The sequence below is a fragment of the Microtus pennsylvanicus genome, chromosome 13 (genome assembly GCF_037038515.1).
Source record: "Microtus pennsylvanicus isolate mMicPen1 chromosome 13, mMicPen1.hap1, whole genome shotgun sequence".
NCBI classification, from domain to species: Eukaryota; Metazoa; Chordata; class Mammalia; order Rodentia; family Cricetidae; genus Microtus; species Microtus pennsylvanicus.
In genome coordinates this window covers 4,681,874-4,702,584 of record NC_134591.1, presented here as the reverse complement: position 1 = coordinate 4,702,584, position 20,711 = coordinate 4,681,874, and the positions used below count along the sequence as shown (strand labels likewise).

Genomic DNA, 20,711 nt, shown 5'->3' with positions numbered 1-20,711 from the left:
AAGCCTTACCCTCTCTGAGGAGTGGATGGGGGTGGAGTGTGGGTAAGGAGGGCAGAGCAGAAAGAGGGTAGGGAGTGGGAACTGGGTGGTATGTATAATGAGAAAAGTTTGTTTGAAAAAATAAATAAAAATAAAAAGAATAAATATCACAACAAAGAATGGGTGAGTGGATGATTGGGGGGATAAAGAGAAAGATCAACAAATAAATGGGGCTTCAGAAAAAAAACCCTGAAAGTCATGATTCAGCTGAAAAACCACCTAAACAGCCTACAGGAGCCACCTGGGCCATCAGCTGACCCTGGGTTAGGCTAAATGTTGGCTTAAGTTGGCATCACATGTCTGTTTTTACATGACATGAGTATGTGTTTGTTTTTGTCTTTTTAAACTTCGTTTTAGTAATCAACGAAAGCAAGGTCTGTTTTTTCTGCTCTATTCATTATTGTATTTCTAGCAACTAAAAAATACCTGGACTTGAGTAAAAACCATCAAAGTATTTACTGATAAAACAACCAATGAGAGGACCAAAGGCTTCACATTGAGGAACATGGCTCCTGAGCACTCGCAGTCCAAAGGAAGAGTTTGGAATCTCATCTGTAGAATTCTGGAGTCAGAGTCACAATATCTACCTACATCTTAAGAATGAAATTTCTTTACACCAGAGTTATGCTGAGAATGTCAGGGAGGTAAGGAAAAATGGGCATATGTAGAGTTGGAAGCATGCAAATCTGAATATTAGAGAATTATAAATGCATACAATGAGATATACAAAGAACTGAGTTGGGAGGTAAAGATGTTTAAAGATCCTTATGTTTCTGCATTTCAAAAGAATATGAAGAGAGAAGCACTAACCAAGAGAGTGGCAGTTAACACTCAACAGAGTCATCACTTAATATGTCCCAGATCTGTCCCTTGATAGCTGTGTGGATGTTGTCATCTGTCCTGCCTTGGTGTTTCAGGTCATTATCTATAACCTGGGAAGGAGGGGATTGTTATAACTACTAAGGTCATGGAGGTTATCTATGTGAACCTTTTAGTAAGTGTTTGACAAGTGCTTAATAAACACTTAGTAAGCTTAAGGTTCTTTGATTCTCCTTGAATGTTAACTTCCTTCTATTCCTCCATTCCAGATCCACTAAAAAATATTTACTGAGTGTCTACTTTGTGGTTGGAAAGGTTGGGTGCTCAGAATACATCAACGAACAGACAGAAAAAAAGTAATGCAACATTTGAAGAACTCATATTCCAGTTCTGAGTTTATATATCAGTTTTTTAATCTTTTGGTGTCATCAAAACATCATTTACAACATGTTGTAGAATAGAGTTTTTGTATACTGTGAAAATGTGCCTTCATCAAGATGCCTTTTGATTGGTTTAATAAAGAGCTATATTCTGCCAATAGCTAGGCAGAGAGGTTAGGCAAGACTTCTGAGCAGAGAGAAAGAAGGGATGAATCAAGGTGTGTGAGAGAGACACCAGAGGACACACAGAGGAAACAGGAGGTGCAAGATGGAAGAGAGGTGTTAAAATATGAGGCAAAACATAGATTAATGTAAATGGTTAATTTAAGTTTTAAGAGTTAGTGGGACACGTCTAAGCTATAGGCCGAGCTTTCATAATTAATACTAAGTCTTTGTGTTGTTTTCTGTGAGCTGTCAGCCCAAACAAAAGTACATCAACAACAGCAGAAACATTGTTTCCCATAGAACCTGAGACCTTGGGAAATTACTAACACCCCTTCATTTCTAAGCACAGAGTACAGCATCAAACAGACAGCTAGTAAATATTTGAGTATTTGTTGACTGAATTGTTAGATGGATGAAACAGACAGATACCAAAATGAGCAGCTATTGCTGTTCCTCATTTAATACTTCACATTATTTATCATCTATCTATCTATCTATCTATCTATCTATCTATCTATCTATCTATCTATCTATCTACTATCTTCAGTTAGTTTTATATAGAGTCTTCATTTTGGGGAAAATCTAAGGACTGTATGACAGCCAATTAAATTGAAAAACTAATCTGTTCTTTTTTCCTATCCAGGGTCATAGAGAACGAGGAAATATGTATTCTTTGATACCAGCAGTAGGCCACAGGAATTGATTGTTGGCTGACAGCTGCCTTGCAATCCCCTGTTCTACATCTTGTGTCTAGAAATCTGGACAAACCAGTACACCCCTCAAGCTCTTAGCCTGTCCCTTCTGATATGAGAGTATAAGGTAGAGTGCCTAGGAGAGAGAGAGTTTGGAATTAGATCTGGGACTAGAACCCGACTGTGAACTAGCCATTCAAGGTTGAATATGTCATTTTGAGGCATGACTTTACAACTTGTGTTCTAAGCACTTAGAAGAAACTTAAAGAAGTGTGAACAGTTAATGGTTGGTATTGGTCACAGGTAACACATCTCAGTGAGGTTTTTTAAGCCAGTTAGAGTCTCAGAAGGACTAATTATCCTAAGCAACTCCTGTTGAATTCTTTTAGTGAAAAACGTATAAAACTCACTTTTCCTAACCTCTCTCTGTGTAGATTTGTCCACAGAGAAAATCTTAATGTGCAGGTCCTTCATTTTATATTTTATAGGATTGGAAACCAAGACCCAAGAGGTGACATAATCTGCCTTGGTGTCACACATTGAGGTAGTTACTTATTAGCAAAGTTGATGCTGGCCCTTTAATTCTGATAGTGTCAATTCTCATACAATGTAGTGTTTGGCTTAAGTAGGTGGAACAATTCCACATTTCTTTCTTGTCCTTGCCAAAAGTAATTAGTCTACCAGAAACTTCCACGGAGTAAGCATAGAGGGCTCTTTCCATCAATGTCATACCTTGGAAAACTATCTCTAGTGCAGATAACAGAAAGAATAAATATTTTTGTCGGGAGAAAAAAATTGAGACTAAGGTCAAAGGGAATCATGTAATGGGTTGAGTCAGAAGAAAAAAAGACCCCCCTTCTATCCCAAACAGTCTTTATACAGAATTTGTATAAAAGCCAATTTATGTAATATGGAAAAATTAAAAGCAGCAATCTCTCTCTGTCTCTCTCACACACATACACATACGCATATGTACTACTTGTGGTAGGGTTCCATACTCAAATTACTGAGAGATAAAAGTGACTTGAAGTGGTATGTGGACTTGAGGCGATGTGTTTTCCTTTTATTCCTCAGTGATTCAGGATATATTCAGTTGAGAAATCCCAGTACAATCCAGTATTAGTCTCTAACAATTTTATTTGTGATTATCAAGAGAGGCAGATAGGAGGGCTGGAGAGGTGTCAGTGGTTAAGGGTGCTTACTGGCCTTTGAGGGTACTTGAGTGCCTGCCATTCATTCCCTTCCACCCGTATGGTAGCTCTCAACCTTCTCCATTTTCTGAGAGACCCAATGCTTTTCTCTGATCTCTGTGGGCACACATGTGGTACGCATGTGTTCATACAGCAAAGCATACACATAAAATAAAAATAAATACCTTTAAAAACCAGGCAAACAGGAAAGTGAATCAGTACCTGAGTCTGGCACTTGTCATATACAAGGGTCTATAAAGAAATATTTCATTGTAAAATGGAAAAACCAAATAAAACAGAGCAAGTGGTACATTAGAACTTTGAACTAACAGTGATGCTTTTAGGTGTAAAGTGGCGCAGGAACCACTCTCTCTATCACAGAGACTCTGTGGGTATCCTCTCCTCAGCACTCAGATGGAGGGCTTTCCTTGAAAGGGCAGTCTAAGTGGTCCTTGGCATCCACAGGTCTCAGTACAGATGACTACACAGATTGCCTTATTCTCATACTTGCAAACTGAAAGAATACCGTTGAGAGTGAAAGAAAACTTGGCAATTCCTAGATCTTAGAACTCACCAAGAGCAGTGTCAGTTAAACTTTAACCAGCAAGAGAATCACCTGGAGAGACCCTACATATGGGATTTCTGATTCAGGAATCTGGCCAGGGCCTGAGAACCTGGCCTTTCTGGGTTCCCAAGCGAGGCTGATGCACTTGATCTGGGGCAGCATGCTAGAAGCTAAGACACTGCCTAAGAGCAGGAGGTCTAAAACTCCATGACATAGTATAATCACTTCATGAGATGCTTACAAGTCCTAATCTTCAGGCCTTACTAATACCCAAGAGGAGGTGGGAGAGGGAAAAGGTTAGAAGGAGGCCATTTAAAAGTATTTCATGATTTTGAAATGAGCAACCTAATTTAAGAACCATGATTTAAGCACAAACCTCCCTCTTATAGAATTGAGGCATTTAAAGACTAAAAAAAGTGACTCATACAAGATCCCAGAGTGAGTTAGTGACTTAGCAGAGAATAGAATCCGGGGTGCTTTTTCTTCTGTTTCATTTCCACCACTCCGCATTTATCAAATACATGTCAGCTCTCACAGGCTCATAAATCAAAGCAAAAACCGAAAGCCATGTTTAAACTGAGGCTTTGAGGCATCTATTCTTGCTTTCCGCTATTGTTTAATAAAGAAATCTTAAGTAGCTACAAATTTACAGAATTTTACCAGCCCAGACAAGTGAGGAGAAGGACAAGACAGGGTTATGGAATATTTTCATGGAAAGACTATGTACTTAAGTTTTAAGTACATTCTCAAACACAAACCAAGTGCTCCCACTGAGTCCTTAAACAGATGGTCTTCATCTCCCATTCAGTGTGGGGCAACATTTGGCCTGAGACGTGTGCATTCACCGCGGGCATTTAAAGGGAAGTGCTGGTAAAGTGTTTGAAAGTGGTCTCTCTCTTAAAACGATTAAAAGTTTCGTTCCAGTATTTGGATTCCATTAATGATTGGTTTAGTAAATATTTTTGAGTACATAGAGTAAAGATAGTGTCTTATATCATCTTAGAACTGAATAAAGAGCCAAACAAAACTTGCAGAAACCATGGAATTCGGTATTTTCATCAGATAGAAGAAAAAGGAGTGCTCAAGAAGGGAAGCCAATTTACCTCATATTAGTGAGTGGGCTGACTAGGGCTAAATATGAAGCATCTGCATCCTGGGCTATTGTTCTTTCCATTATTCTGAACGTTCCTACCAGCATTTCTTGTACATAGGAAGTATTACATAAAGTTTGTTGTTTGACTGTACAGACTCTTTATGCTCAAATTAGTCAGTTAAGTCTCCACCATGATTTAACGCCTAAAATAGAAGTTAGACAAATCTTTGACAGAACACAAGTTGGAAAGACTGATCTGGAGCCGGGCGGTGGTGGCGCACGCCTTTAATCCCAGCACTCGGGAGGCAGAGGCAGGCGGATCTCTGTGAGTTCGAGACCAGCCTGGTCTACAGAGCTAGTTCCAGGACAGGCTCCAAAGCCACAGAGAAACCCTGTCTCGAAAAACCAAAAAAAAAAAAAAAAAAAAAAAAAAGAAAGACTGATCTGGGATTACATTCCAATCTCCCATCTCACCACTCACATCTGAAAGCCTTCTTTTTCCTCCTATGCAAGTTGACAAAGACTGTAGGATTGTGATTATAGAATGGGCAACATGAATGAGTGACACTTTATTATAGACTTCTGTCCGGTAGACAGAATGCTATTTATGGTTTGAATCTTAAATATCATCTAACAGTTCATATATCAAAGGTTTAGTTCCTATTGAAGCAGAATGCAGAGGAGGGGGCATTTGAGAGGTGATTGGATCATGAAGGCTTTGATAACAAAAAGGAATTAATATATTCATGGATTCATAAATTTATTGAGCTCTGGAGAATGGATGGTATGATGAAAGTGAAGCCTTCTCTTTGCTTTCGAGATGACATAAACATCTCTGCTCTACTTTATGCTCTCTGTTGTGGTGTTCTGTTCTGCCTCTAGCAATGGTCAGTAGGAACATGTCCAAGTGATAATATTCTAAAGTTCTGAAACCAGAGACAACATAACCTTCCCCTTGATTTGCCTCAGTTCCTTCCTTCCTTCCTTCCTTCCTTCCTTCCTTCCTTCCTTCCTTCCTTCCTTCCTTCCTTCCTTCCTTTCTTTTTGGTCATAACAACAGATAAGTTACACACACACACCCACCCACCACCACCACCACCACCCCAACCACTATTGACCTCATTACAAGGTATATTTATTATAAGACATATATCTCAAGAATGAAAAGAAAATGCTAGAAAAGTGCTTAAAAAGTAAGTGTTGATGACACATATTGTGAGCATCTCCTTTTCATGTACAAAAGCAGTTATGGACACCTACAGTTGAAAGATACTCGACGATCAAAGAATTTAGGAACTCTTTTCTACCTCAGGAAATAAAACAAACAGAAGGATGGTATCTAGAGGTATTCAAAGTCTAGACATATTTTATGTGGCTGCCTAGGTGTGTACCCAAGTTCCAGTGAAGTTGTTACTACATTACCATTTTCGTCCACTGGAGAAGCAATCAGAATGTGCAAATCGACTTCAATTTTATATAAAAAGAAATCATTAGCAAAGTTCAGCTCTCTCCTTTTCATTAGTAATAAAAGACTTTTTCATTGCCATTCACATCCAACTCCCGTGTTTGCTGTTGGAAATACTAAATTTTGAAGAGATAAGTGAATTTCACAGAGAAGAGATATCTCTACTCCTGACACATTTATTATTCATGGCCCTTCCCATTGTACCAATTCTGCTGTATTAAAACAAATTCCTCACTCAACACTGGGGTACAATCTCTAGAAGTAAGTCTGACTGAGGTGAACTTTCTCCTTCTAGTCCAGAATTTTCTGACTTTCCCCACATCTCTCCACAGCCCATCAATTATATCAGCTCATGCTAGGAGAAGGCACTCACATGTCCACGAATCTTCTGTTGAGGTGCAGTAATGAGGCTATGTCTTCCTGAAGAGGAGGGTCCCGGAGCACTTTATACTGTAGGGGTTTACACTCCATACACAGTGGGCTGTCTGAAATGGAGGTCAGCATGGCTGCATCAATCTCCAGGTGTTCATCAAGAGTATAGATCTGGATGCCATATACCTCCTCACTCACTTCTCGGAGTCTGATGGTCAGTGGGATATCACAGAACACATTTTGAGGACCCAAAGAGATGTTCTTTCCACTGACAGTCAATAGTTTGATGTCATTTACAGCTCCACTAGAGTCCCAGTCAGTGGAGACAAAGGTCACCCAGATGGTCAGAGACTCGGGGACCAACGGGTACTGGAATTTCAGCTCAAGGTGGCAGCCTTGTGGCTCAGGACAAGCTGGAGGGACTGTGTGTGGATTGACTGCTGAGTTTGGACTCCAGGTTCTGACACTGGATTTACACGGCTGTTCCACATCTGGATGACCTATGGAGAAAGAGATGCAAATGAGTTCTCGCTTCATTCTAGTTTTCACAGTTTCCCCTAGACCCCAGAAAAGATCTGTGTGATGAGAACTTAGAGATAAAAGAGTGGATCTCAGAGTCATGGATAATCTGCTGTATATAGAGTTCTCAGCTCTTCCTTAACCCTACAAAACAGATCCCAGATGAGTCACTGAAGTGAAGTTCAAATGTCTGAAGACTGAGCTAAGAATGCTCAGCTTTCCTTCCTAAGCTTCCATTCAGAGGCTTTGATGCCTTGTATAGAAATAAAGACGAGATTCTTTCTACGAAGACTTTCTCTGTCCTGTTAGCTTGTTTAATTCTTGAGCAGATTCATCTCTTAAACGAAACAATTAAGGTTAAAAAATAGAGAAAGTAGAAACAACAATAACAGCATAAGCACCCCCACTCTGTGATTCTTAGGAGAAGAGGCTATGGCTGAGAGTACAATTTGAAATTCTTCACCAACAGTCTCTCTCTCTCACTTAAGCAAATAGAACTCATCACCACACTGAGTTATGATTACTTTTCTCAGCTGCACAGAAGAGGGCCTCCAGGTCTAGATGTGACCTCAGGAGGGAAGAATTTAGAAGTTGCAGCAGATTGAGATCCGTGGAGATGAAGCAGCCTTCCTCTGAGGAAAAGTAGCAAGAGCACATTTTTTTCTTCTTTCACTCCACTGTCCTTGAGTCAAAACAGACAGAACTCAGAGAATCTCAGTGGTAAGGAATGACCTCATGTAGGGGAAGGGAGGACAAGAGATAAAATGGTTTCAAATCTGACTTGGAGGTCTGTCATTCACAGTTCAGTTTCCTCTGAGACTCTGTCTGAGAGTAAAGGCCTGTCTTGCTCTCCTCTTCTGATGGGCATTTTCTGGTGCTTCTGTAAGTCTAAACAGGTTGGACCAACATCAGTGATACCAGTGGGATTCTAATCTTAATGATCCCTGCATTTAACAAGGACTGTATGATATAGACTTTTGTTCAATTGATCTATCTCCTGATATTGGGGAAAATGACTGTCAATGGTAGGAAAGCCACAGGAGAACAAAGATGACAAATATGTTTGGTTCATCATTCCTGTTTTCTTGTTTATCAGCAGAGGGACCAAATGCTTTCCAAAAGATAAGGTAAGTCTGATCAAAATTTTCAAATAAGTACAAGGAGTAGAAATTTTAGCAAAGTTTCTACTTGTCTTGTTATTAGAGACAGATGCTTATATATGAAAAAAAGGACCACAAGGGTCACAAATTAACACTTATTACCAAGAAGGACACCTCTTTCTAATAATACAAGGCTTCATACACCAACCAGACTCTTTGTGTATGTACTGCATAAAACGCATTGCATGTCTTAGTGTTTTGTATTCTGGCAGCAAGTCTATAGCACTGATTCTATTAAATACATTCTACAGAAGATAAAACTTTGCTTCAGATGGCTAAGCAATTGTCTTACAGTAATAGAACATTATCTGATATTGCTGGTCCAAGCCGTGTGACAGGCTTTGAAGCAATGATAGTTGAATTTAAATCTCAACTGTTCAACTTCAGTTGTGTTACCAACTTCATTGTTACCCACTTCTAAGGTAGTTGTAAAAAGGAAATGGAATGAGATCTTTAATAAATCTCAGAAATATATTAGTCATGAGAAGGAAAGAGGAACTAGGAAAGAACATCTTTGAGAAAGCAATACAAGCACAGGCAATGGTGGAGAAAGAACGTGAGCTAGTAAGACTTACAGTTTCAACAAAAAAGAGTAGTAAGTGTTGACAACAGAGTAAACAGAATCCATATTAGGAAGTGCTTTGTATATCACATTATAGGGCATGAACTGTACTCTGAGATAGATGAAGAACTCCTTGTAAATTTTAGACAAGTGAATGACATAACATCTGTTGTTACAAAACACTGCTTAGAGAATAGATGCTATCTATTCATCAATTGTTCATTTGTCTATTCATCCATCTGTCCATCTATCCAGCTACCAATCCATCATCCATCAACCCATCCATCAACCTGTCCCTCTGTCTGTCTATTCTTTCTCTTTCCAATCATCTATCCATCCACCCATCCATCCACCTACCAATCAGCTATCCATTTATTCATATGTCTATCCATGCATTGCAATAATAATTATAGAGTTCTGGGTATTTATAGTATATTAAGCTAGTCCCTGGGTAGTAGGTTTTCAGATGTTCTCTTGGTGTTCATGTAGCTTCTAGTCTGATGAGGCTAGTAAAGATATTGCAGAGAGTACACATCTATGGATCAGAAAAAAGGGGACCATCAGAGATCATGAGTTCAAGTCCCTAAAGAGTAACAAAAGATGTCCTGACTAAAACTAATTGGTTGTGAGACACAAAGAAGGACTGAGAATAGGAAGCAAAAAGTGGAAGGAAGGAAGGGAGAGAGGGAGGAAGGAGACAAAAAAGTGACAAAAGCAAAAGGAAGAAATCCAAAGAGAGTTACAAAGATCTATTAGTTCCTTATGAACACAATATCCTTCTGCATATATAGTGACTACATGAGAAAACTCATTTTTATATAAGCAGTCCACTATGAGTAAGTCATATACAGAATAAGTCATGTACTAGGAATAAGACACACATATAGAAATATATTTACACATATTTATGCTGACCCAAATTTACATTTATGAAAATCTATACAGGTATCCCTAGTATGTTTAAGTAATATACCCTGCGCTGTTGACACGAACATAGATACAGTGGCAAGATTTTCTTTAAAGCATGCTTTAGCACACCTGAAATATTCTAGGAAGAACAATAAAGACAGCACTGATACAAACAGGAAATAATGAAAAAAGGTGGTGCCATGTGCCCATCTCTCATGGAAAGGCCAACACTTGGAATAAATTATTGCTTGCCTAAGTGATTATAAGTGGGCTTTAAATCAGTCAGATTCACCCATCTAGTTTCTGTTTTATAAATGTAATGTAGTAAATACTTCAAGAACTATGTATCCATGAAACATAGGTTTTGCTTTAGAAATAAGAGATGAGATTGTTTTCATTTGTTTTTGTTTCTGTTTTGTTTTCCTACTGTGGAGGAAAGGTAATTCATGCAGTGGATAGTCAACAGATTTTTTAAAAATGAAAATCTTTATAATCTAATATGGAGTTAATGAAGCTCACTATAGGTTGACTTTCCATTGTGTAAGATACCGTGTTGGGAGTATTTTAAGAATTTCAAAGGCACAGGGTAGTTGGCAGCATCAGGGTGAGGAACACCCCTTTTAATTCTGTCCCATACCTTTTCTCAACCCCACAGATTTATTTGGTATTGCTCATGAATTTGGGAGTTTTCTGTTAGTTTAGGAGGTACAAAACTTAAACACACAAAGATAAATAGGTTGAAAATGAGTTGGGAAATAAATTACAAAGTTTGACCCATCGAACAGTTTATTTCTTCAAGAATAGTAAAAGAGTCTGTGCCAAATGGATCACAAAGCACGTGATACTGTAAGCACAGAGCGGTGTCTCCTCCTAGTAGGAACGCAACAAATGCATATAGGAACTTCTAGGCAGTGCTTGGGAGCAAGTAACTCGGACATCCAGGGACTCCGCACTTGTGCTTGACTATGCACTGCACGCCAGACTCAAAGGGAGCCAGGACAAACCAGGAACAGGCTTCGCTAACAGACACATTTGGTTTGCATGAAGGAGTGTGTTGGTGTCTGGAAACAAGATGATTGCAGCTGAGGACGAGCCCTGCAGATTCTACCTCTCAGTTATCTCACAACGCTGATTTTCTCCCTTCTCTCTGCTTTGGACCCTTAGCATCTCCGCAGGTATCACCTGTGATCACCTCCGTTCTGACAGCAGAGAAAAGCCATTCCCTTCTCTCCACAACCTTCGTCCTTTAACACATTTACCGCTGAGCAGGTAGCACGTTCTCTATAACCTGCGCGCGCACCTATTTCACCTACTTTTTCTGATTGTAAAGCTTCTGTTGGAGATATTTTTAAGTGACTCTTGGTGTACAGATATCTAATGTGGTATACAAACCAAGCATCTCTTGACGGTAGATCTTGCAAATTTTACTTTAAAATAATTCTTCTGTATATGTATAATGATATTTATTAAAGGCATAGGGAAAATTTCAAATTCATGATTGTCTGATTTTATATAAAGAAGTAAATATTAACTGATTGTTTGGTAATACAAGATGTACAGTATCTTCAATAGCTTTGCAGAGTTGGTCAATATTTTTATTTTAAAATCAGCACCATTGAGAATAATGTTTTGCTCAAAATATATGCAGAACTGGTAGAAGTATGTTTAGGATCATTTCAGAAATTGCTGAAAATTCTGTCTTAAGCCTGAGCAAAACTCAGTTAATTTTTAAATGAAATTCAAATTAGCAACCCAAATATCATAGAAGAATAATTCAAACACTGTAACACAGTACAATCCTGATATATAAACTTGATGCATGCCGAGACATCACAATAGGGAAATATTAATGTCTGTGTTGACTGTTTTATATATGAACAAAACACTTCGAATCAAGAATATAAACACCTCACTTCATAATGTCCAATAATCTTGGATCTGAAGCATTTTTAAGGCAACACCCACTAGCACTAATGGTGCAAGGACAAGGATATACAAAGTGCAGATGTGTTTAGTGATGTTGCACAATGCAACACGGCTTTATGTTTCCAGAGATACCTCGGATTCGTTACACGTTTGCAAGTTAATCTTTGGCGGTTAAAAGTTCTGATGTGCAACCCTTCTATGGAGTTCCAACCTAGAGTTCATGAAGTGGTGATCTACTCTGACCTAAGAACATCACATCTTTTCCCTCTTAACAAAGAGGCCACTCTTATGTGGGAACTACCCACCTCAACAGTTCAGTACCTGTTACCCTCACCACGCTGCTCATGCTGGGAATCCACATAAATGCACACTGCATTATTAGGAGCTTTTGCTTGGGTGGCTTACGTCTACTTGTACACCATTGCATATCTATGAATGGAGGCATTGTACAGGTACAAAATGTATATATAGTGTGCATTCCTTTATCTGTCAGAGGATTAATAGCATTTCATGCTCTGTAGCCCTGAAAAGCTCCACTGTATTCCCAGGAGAGAATGGGAAAGGAATAGCAAATGATGTCATAACAATTACAAAAATAATTCTGACTTTGAAGACACTTTGGACTACACCTAGGAAACTTCCCTTCTTTAAATTTTAAAATTGCTTCAGTGCTTAAATGTGTCTAGTGACATTTAGTGGGAAGCACAATTCTGTAGTCTTGGGTGAAGTCTCTTGTTTACTGGGTCTTTAGCCCTTGACCTATGTGAGCATGGTTTATTTTCACCACATGGTCACTGCCCATTCACTGACCTCACTCCTAGTGAATAGCCAGCCTAGCCTCACCTGTGTGCCCAAGACTGTTCCCAGCATACACCCCCATGGCACGTACACAGGAAGGTGGGAACATGTTATGCAAGTCTGCAAAGTGTTCGCAGGTATCAGAGATATGTAGATTTGTCTGAGTGGGTACCATTTAAGTGGGGAAATTATGTCTACAAATTAGGAAGAACTTTCTAAAAGGTTAGGGAGTGCCACAGTGAAGAAGATCATTGAATAAATTCCTTCACTGATGGGGACTGGAGTCTGCTGACCTCAAGTGTCCCTTACAGGTCTGGTAGTCTGTGACTCTGTGAGGATGAACTGCAGGCTTCTCCCAGATATCACTCTTGCTTTATATTCCAGAAAGATTTATTTAGCATCCCCACATTCAAATCTCATCTTTATTTTAAGCTACTTCAGAAAAAGAAGTCTAGGACCATCATTTTCAACTTCACTTTCCACTCTGATCTTTTTTCTTTCCTTTAGTCTATCTTTAGCATCCTTTCCAACCCTCTTTCTAAACATATAGATGGTAGAGAAGGAATTCTCATGGATGCTCCGCTAGGTATAGGTTCTGCTCCCTCTGATGAACTGATGTCATGTTGTCACACCCAATGATGGTGGACACCAGCTGACTTGCACTGGAGTTTTGTGGAACTGGCAGGGGCCAGGGCCAATGTGTGAATGTTTCAGGGCAGGGAAAGGGAAATGTGATATGAGAAGGAAGTCATGGGTTCTCTGCCAGTCTGGATTCAGGGCTAAGTGCCAAAGTGCCAAAGTCAGGGTTTGACTGAAGTTGTTCTCTGTTTCAATAGGATACAGGAGTTGTTTTCTGTGCATATACAACACAAAGATGCTCTGAGGAGGCCCAGTCATTGTCCTCTTGGGACGCCTGAGAATGCCCTCTGTACATGGCAAGATCTGGCCATGGGTGGAGAGTAGAACAGAGGTAACTAACAAAAGTTTACATGGGGAAAAAGAGTCGTGACACATACAAGAAAGACCCATCTAGCCTTTGTAATACCTGAAGAAGGGTCAAAGACGATTGATGCTTTGAAGTCACTCAATAGTTCTAATGTGACCTGTCTGGGCCAGCAAGCCACTGGAGTCTGTAAGTTATATGAACACATGAATGTATCATGTGGCTTTGATTCTTATATAATATTTTTGTGACTTCATTTCATCATACATAACACAAGAATAGCATACTTAGAATAGTATATATGCTAAAAAATACTTGTTAAATTAACGAATACTGTTAAAGACTGATAAAAAGGAATAAAATTTCATGTACAGGAGGTTATCTTCTGTATGCCACGTATGTCAATAAACTCCAACTTACCTTCTGCTTCCCGAGGACTCCAGTGCCCTGATGGTCCACAGGGCATCGGGGAAGAGGCATTGAAAGCATACTGCACCAGGATTCTCCCTTCTAGGCAAAGGTCACATGCTGATCCCACTTCTCTAGGAGGCCAAGGAAAGAGGGGAAAGACACCGACTTAGGAACAATTGAGTGAGCAACTGATGGGACTGAGGCAAAGGCAATGGGGCAGAGGACACAGACTGTGTTTACTCCCTAACACACTAAGCCTATGTTTACTCCCTAACACACTAAGACTAAGAAAATGATATAAATGAAATCCCTCCTATTGCCCAGGATGTTTTGGCAGCTGTCCTGATGATGCATTCATTCCTCTGATATCAAGAAGTACAAAACCAATTGGCCAGAAGATCACTACCTGCAGTCATTAATTGCATATGGCATAAAAACCTCCACTGAGTATTTTTTGTGTAGTTGTAGGAGTATCTTTTTCCTTATTCTGTCCTCAGAAATAACCCCTTTAAAAATATTTTCCAGGTACCAAATATTTTCAAGGCATCAGTCTGCATCCCAGGCATTAAACATGAAGAAGGTGTGGTTCCTTCACCAGAAAATGAGTGGGCTAGATGAGATGATGCCTAAGAAACCTTCCAGCCCTCACAGTCTGGGGATGAGTGAGTCACTCACAATTTAATAGTCAAAAGCAGTTTCTTTACTATGCCATCTAACTCATTTTAACAGCTTTCCAGGGGGTGAGCCAGTCTCTCAATGGGACCATTCCAAAAAGTGGAGTATTATGGTGGCTTCTCCAACTGTCTGGAGTATCTGGATTCAATCTCTCTCTGGCTACAACTTACTCTTGATTCCTACTGGCTCTCCAAATTTGGCATCTATGGGAGGTGGTTATGGAGAAGACAGAGGAATGAATCTTTTATATTCTCATGGACCTAAAAATCTGCAAATCTGAGTGGCATCTGCTGATATTTCTGGCAACAGAATCTCTAGATGATGTTGAGTAACATCCCAACCAACTCACTGCTTCTCAAAATACAGATCCCTGTATATCCTTTTCAGTCAGTCCACAAATAGGCATCATTTGGCTCCTTGCAAGGTTAGAAGGACAGAGCCAGAGCTCAAGTTGTAGGATTTCCCCTAACAAGGGAACTCCATAATTCTGGGGTTATAGTCTAGAAAGTATGTGTGTGAACCTCATAGTTGGCCGGTTTTCCCAGGCAGGGGTCAGGAAATCACCACAAACCCCATCTGTGCACGCCATTCTTCCACTTAATCGTTTGAGTGATTCCAACACTCAACGACCCTAACTTCCTGGCCTTGTCTCTTTCACACCGAGTCACACTATCCCGCGTTTGGGGGTTTTACCTGGCTGGTGTTTCTTATCCTTCAAGGTTCACCTTGAATAGCTTTTCCTCGATTAATATATTATGAGGCTCTTGAGAGGCAGATCCATGCCCTAGGCTTCCCTTCCTATCTTAGGATTCAGCACATAACCCTAATGCTGGCTAGCATATGCAGTCTAATGGATGGATGAGCGGATGCATGTGTGAATGAATATTGGTCACCTAGACACATATATCATGCTCATGGCTAAATTAAGCCAGGCCTTCAATCTGCATTGTGTGCTTTCTCAGCACAGGGGTTGAAAAATGTTAAAACACCCATCAGTAAAAGGTTGCAAGGACATTAACACTTGGTGAAAATAAGAAATTATATATCTGAAGGTTAGTGTAAATGGAATGGTGGGCAGTTATTATAAAATATGAAGTATCATGCAAAACATACTTGCTATAAACTTAAGTAGAATAGACTTATTCAAGTTTAACCTATAGTGCTGTCTTAACACTATTCAGGTAGGCTTCCATAACAAAATATTGGCAGTAGTTTGTGAGTTGCTTTTGGGAAAGGGATTATCTTATTTATATCAATATACTTATCATAAGGGAACAAGGAAAGTAGAAAAAAGTAGATGAGACTGGGGGATGCTTCAGCATTCAGCAGTCCCTTACAGTGTTAGCTTCCATGTGCAGCAACTCGGGGTAGCAGGGCTGAAGCTAAAATAGTGACATCATAAATGCCCTGCGATGGGTTCAGAAGCTGTGCTGACCTAGACAGTTGCAGACTTTCTCCACTTCTTTAGGCATAATGTGAACTTCGCTGACCTCTTCTCATGTGTCTGGTTCTCAAGAAGTCCTCTGAGGAGTGAATCACTATCAGGCTGAGAGCAAATGTGATGGGTGGTGTCCTATACAGGCAGGGAACGCTTGTGCCCTCAAGGAACTCTGGTATTTGTTTCATTTTCTTTGACACCTATACACACACACACACACACACACACACACACACACACACACACACACACACACACAACTATATACCTGCAGAATGCTAATGTTGAGAGAGTTTATCTTTCTTTTCTTTTCTTTATTCTTTTCTTTCTTCCTCCCTCCCTCCTTCCCCCTCATTCTTTCTTTTTCTTTTTTCTTTCTTCCTTTTTTTCTTTCTTTCTTTCTTTCTTTCTTTCTTTCTTTCTTTCTTTCTTTCTTTCTTTCTTTTCTTCCTACCTTCCTTCATTTCTTTCTTTCTTTTTATGCCCCCTCTTTTTTCTTTTTGTGCTGAGACAGGCTTTCTTTGTTAAAACAGTCTTGGCTATCCTGGAACTCTGTTTGAAGATCAGGCTGGCCTCAAACTTACAGACATCCATTTGCCTCTGCCTCCCAAGAGCTGGGATTTAAAGCATGTGCCACCAGTGCCTAGAGAGTTCATCTTTCTTATGCAGTTTTTCTATGTAAAAGCTCAAAGATGTAGATATGTTTGTGCTATTGAACAAGGAGCTCAGTACCCACATGCAGTCATTTAAATTTAAACTAAGCAGTACAAAATACATTTTAAAACTTTTGAACATTGGTGATATTAGTCATAGTCTCAAGCACGACATGGTCACTATCTTGATGAATATGACTGCTTGGAAAATGGCTGCTGTCTTGGTGAATGTTGATATGAAATAGTCCCGTTAATAAATAAAGGTGTTTTTTGAATGGTGTTTCAATAAACTATCCTAGATTAAAAAGAATTAGTTTCCTTTCTTTGCAGCTAGAGTGGTACTAGTATGTATAACCTTTGTGGGAAGAAATTGTTCATTATTTTATGTATTATATGTGCAGAAGAAAATCTGCCTAAGCAAGGCTAAGTCTCTTCAATCTACAGATCAGAAAAAAAAGTTAAAGGAGCAGAAAGAGTGGGTGCATCTGTAGGGTCTTTAGACCCTGGGCTCCTAGTTTCTAGTCCAGTGTGCTTTACAGGTTATGTAGCCAATTGTCTGGACAATTGAAACCACCCAGTCAACACGTTTGCAAGACAGATAAAAAGAAAGGAGTTAGAAAGACCAGGGGTGGCCTTGAATTATGTATTCAGTTGCCCCTGCATGAGGACTCTGTTGTGGGGGAATCTGAATATGTTTTTTTAAGGGAAACCCTTATATTCTCTTAGACCACAGATGTGAGAATAGCAGGAGGCCATGAGCAGGGCCAGGGGCAAGATGCTGGCATTGATGGATGGTGTGGAAAATACCCAAGGTTTTTCAAGGGAAAGGGATTTTCAAGTAGCTAAATAGTTCTGAAACCACACACAAGGTAGAAGCTAACATTTCCCTAGTGTGGAGTATGTGTGCTTGGTACATCACGGATGTCATTTGCTGACTTTCCTGCATCACACAGGTAATGCGGGCAAGTTGGCATCTTTTTATGGAGGAGGACTCCAAGGACCGCAGAATTGAGAGATCTTGCCCAAAGTCTCAACTACTGGAAGCAATGAAGCTAAGGGTGGCTGGAGGTGGTGTGTGTGTCAGAGAGGGAGCATATATCAAAGCTTCTATGCCTCATACTAATCAATTTGTATAACCGTAAACTTTTTGCTTATGGGGGAATGACACACAAAGAATATAGTGCCACTTCTTTACAGCAATTTATTGATACTTGTGGACCAACTTCCTTTAGATTATGGTTTGCAAAGCTGCTAACCTTAATTAAACACATTTCAAAAATGTCAGTCTGAATTTAGCATGTGATAACTCCATTAGGCAATCTTGCCCTGAACAGAATAACTATTGTATATGTCTCATGTCCTAACTGACAATAGGTTATTAAAAACATATTGATTAAAACTCAAGCTGAGAGTACTATGTAATAGAGACACATCTCATTACACAACAATTAACTCTCTAATGGTTTTCCAACAATCAGATGGAATTTATTTAATGGACAATAACTGCTTTATGAAATTTAAATTGAATACATACACAGGAAGCTTCATTTACACAAGTTCCATTTTTAAGTAGAAATGAGGCCAAAGCTTGACCAAAAGTCTGATACTTCTCATCACCACAGAGAAAATAAATAAATCGAAGGCTGCTGGAAGACTTGCTCCACAGTGTCACGTGAGCATTCCCAAACCCAGCACAGAGTGCTGCAAGGCCAGCTGAGGCCAGGGAGAGGGAGTTCTGACAGAAGTCTAGGGAGTACAATTCCTTCCTAACAGATCAAACTCTTGCCTGGACACAAAAGGAAGGGAAAGTTCTAGATTCAGGGACTGATAGTGGTGTAGAAATTTAGAGCCCCAATTTAATGTGGTATCATTGTATAATGTGTTTTTCATTTTAAACTTATTTTTAACTCATAGATATTAACTTTGCATGTTTTGAAACATAAAGTAAAATTTTCATACAGGTTTGTAATGATAAAGTAATGGTGATTGACAAATTTATCACCACTTATACTTAACAATTTTGTGCATATATGATGAAGACACTTAAAATCCATTTGAAAATATACAAAGCATTACCATTCATTGTAATACCACTTCTGGCAGTAGACCACTAAAGGTTATTTCTATGGTCTAATTGAAATGATACCCTTTGAACAGCTTCATTTCTCACATCCACCTAAATTCACCCTCCTCTGTCAGGAATCTTTCTATCTGTATACAAGAGTTCAGCTTTATAAAATTCCACATGTAGCAGAGATCAGGTAGTGTTTGTCTGTCTGAGGTTGTCTTATTCCAATAAGCATAATGGCCCTCTAGACTCCATGTGTTTTAAATCACAAGGTTTCCCCACTACCTTTTAGCTGGCTAATATTTCACAGCATACACAGGCATTAAAAAATATTTGATGAAGAATATTCAGGTTGTTTCTACATCTTAGTTATCGTGAATACTCCTGTACAGTCCATATGGAACAGGGTGCCTCTTCTACTGATACATCCGATCTGCTTTCTTGTTTTTCATTTGTGTGTGTTGTACATGTGTTTGCATTTGTTTTTTGCACTTGAGGGTGCACATATGTGTATGCATGTGTGTGTGTGCGTACGTGCATGTGCTTTTTGTGTGTGCATACGCATATTCCTTTTGTGGAGGCTTAAAAGTGATGTCAAGAGTCTTCATTGCCCTTGCATCTCATTCATGAAGGTAGGGTCCCTCAGTCAAACCAAGGACTGGCTGGCTTTTATGGCTAGTCTTGCCAGCCGTTTATTCTGGGATCCTCTGTCTCGACTCTCCTAGGCCATGGCTTTCCATGACTTGGGGACATTAGCAGATTCACACTGTTGAATTGTAAGTGGTTTAACTACTGAGCAACCTTCTTTGCCTCTAGTTTAACTTCTTTTGGATATCTATGTAGTAGTGGCAGAGCTGAACCATACAGTCCTAGCGTAGTTGTACAAGGGGCATCCGCATTCGTTTCTGTAATAACTGTACCAGTTTGCATTCCCACAAACAATGTGCAAGTTTCTCTTTCCTCACAACATTTTTGGGAATAGGCCATTTTAAAATTGTGTGGTAATAGATGAATCACTTCACTTAGAAGTTGCAATTTCTCTGGTAATTAGTGATAATGAGCATTTGAAAAATTATCTACTAGCTATTTACATATTTACCCCTGAGAAATTTCATTTGAAATTTCAATTTCATTGAACCTTATGTTTTCTTATACATGCATACAAACACCCATATATATAACTTATAAATGAGAGCTTTTTGGCTCTTTTTGTGAGGAAACCTAATACCACTTTTACACCTCTAGTCTGGAGAAACTTAATGAAAGCATATAAGATTCATAGACAAGGCATTTTCAAATGTGGTTGAAGGCCAGCTTCCAGCACTTGGCCATATTTCCCAGACTTTTTCAGCTCCACTGCTCTCCTTATCTGGCATATAAGGAAAACAGTCATTCTTACACTGGTTTACAGGGAATAGTAAACAAGACTCTGTACAAGAAGCATTCAGATTAGAATCTATCACATGGTAAGCACTTGACAGACAGCTGAGAAAACCAATTAATGGTTGGCATGGCTATTGTCTTCACCATCGCCAGTGCTATACCCCTGGTGCTGGCTAACCATCCCAAGAAGGGCTGGTGGGGGAGTGAGATGTTACCTGAATAACAAATAGCTGTACGATTCCGAAATAGACATAAACTTCTTTCATGAATACTCATTTTCATTTTTGCACAAGTGGGGGTGTTTTCTTGATCCCATACATGGTATACAAGTGCTCTACCTCTGAGCTACATACGTAGCTATGACTCTTTTTTTTTTTTTAATCTGATACACCCTGAGGTCTTTAGGAGTCTACAGTGAAAGGGCAGATGAGAAGTCACTGAAATTAGGACTCTGCCTTCTGACCATCAGAAGGTATAACCAGACAC

At 39.4% G+C, this 20,711-nt stretch overlaps 1 protein-coding gene across 1 annotated transcript in view; it reads right to left on the bottom strand.

Moving 5' to 3' along the window:
• The window catches only part of Pappa (pappalysin 1), a 237,896-nt gene that overhangs the window by 152,772 nt on the left and 64,413 nt on the right, over window positions 1-20,711 (bottom strand). The window contains exons 6-7 of the mRNA XM_075945577.1: window positions 14,018-14,139; window positions 6,782-7,280 (exon numbers count right to left, since the gene is read on the bottom strand). Coding sequence (XP_075801692.1) covers window positions 6,782-7,280; window positions 14,018-14,139 — 621 coding nt within the window. The remainder of the gene's footprint in view (window positions 1-6,781; window positions 7,281-14,017; window positions 14,140-20,711) is intronic.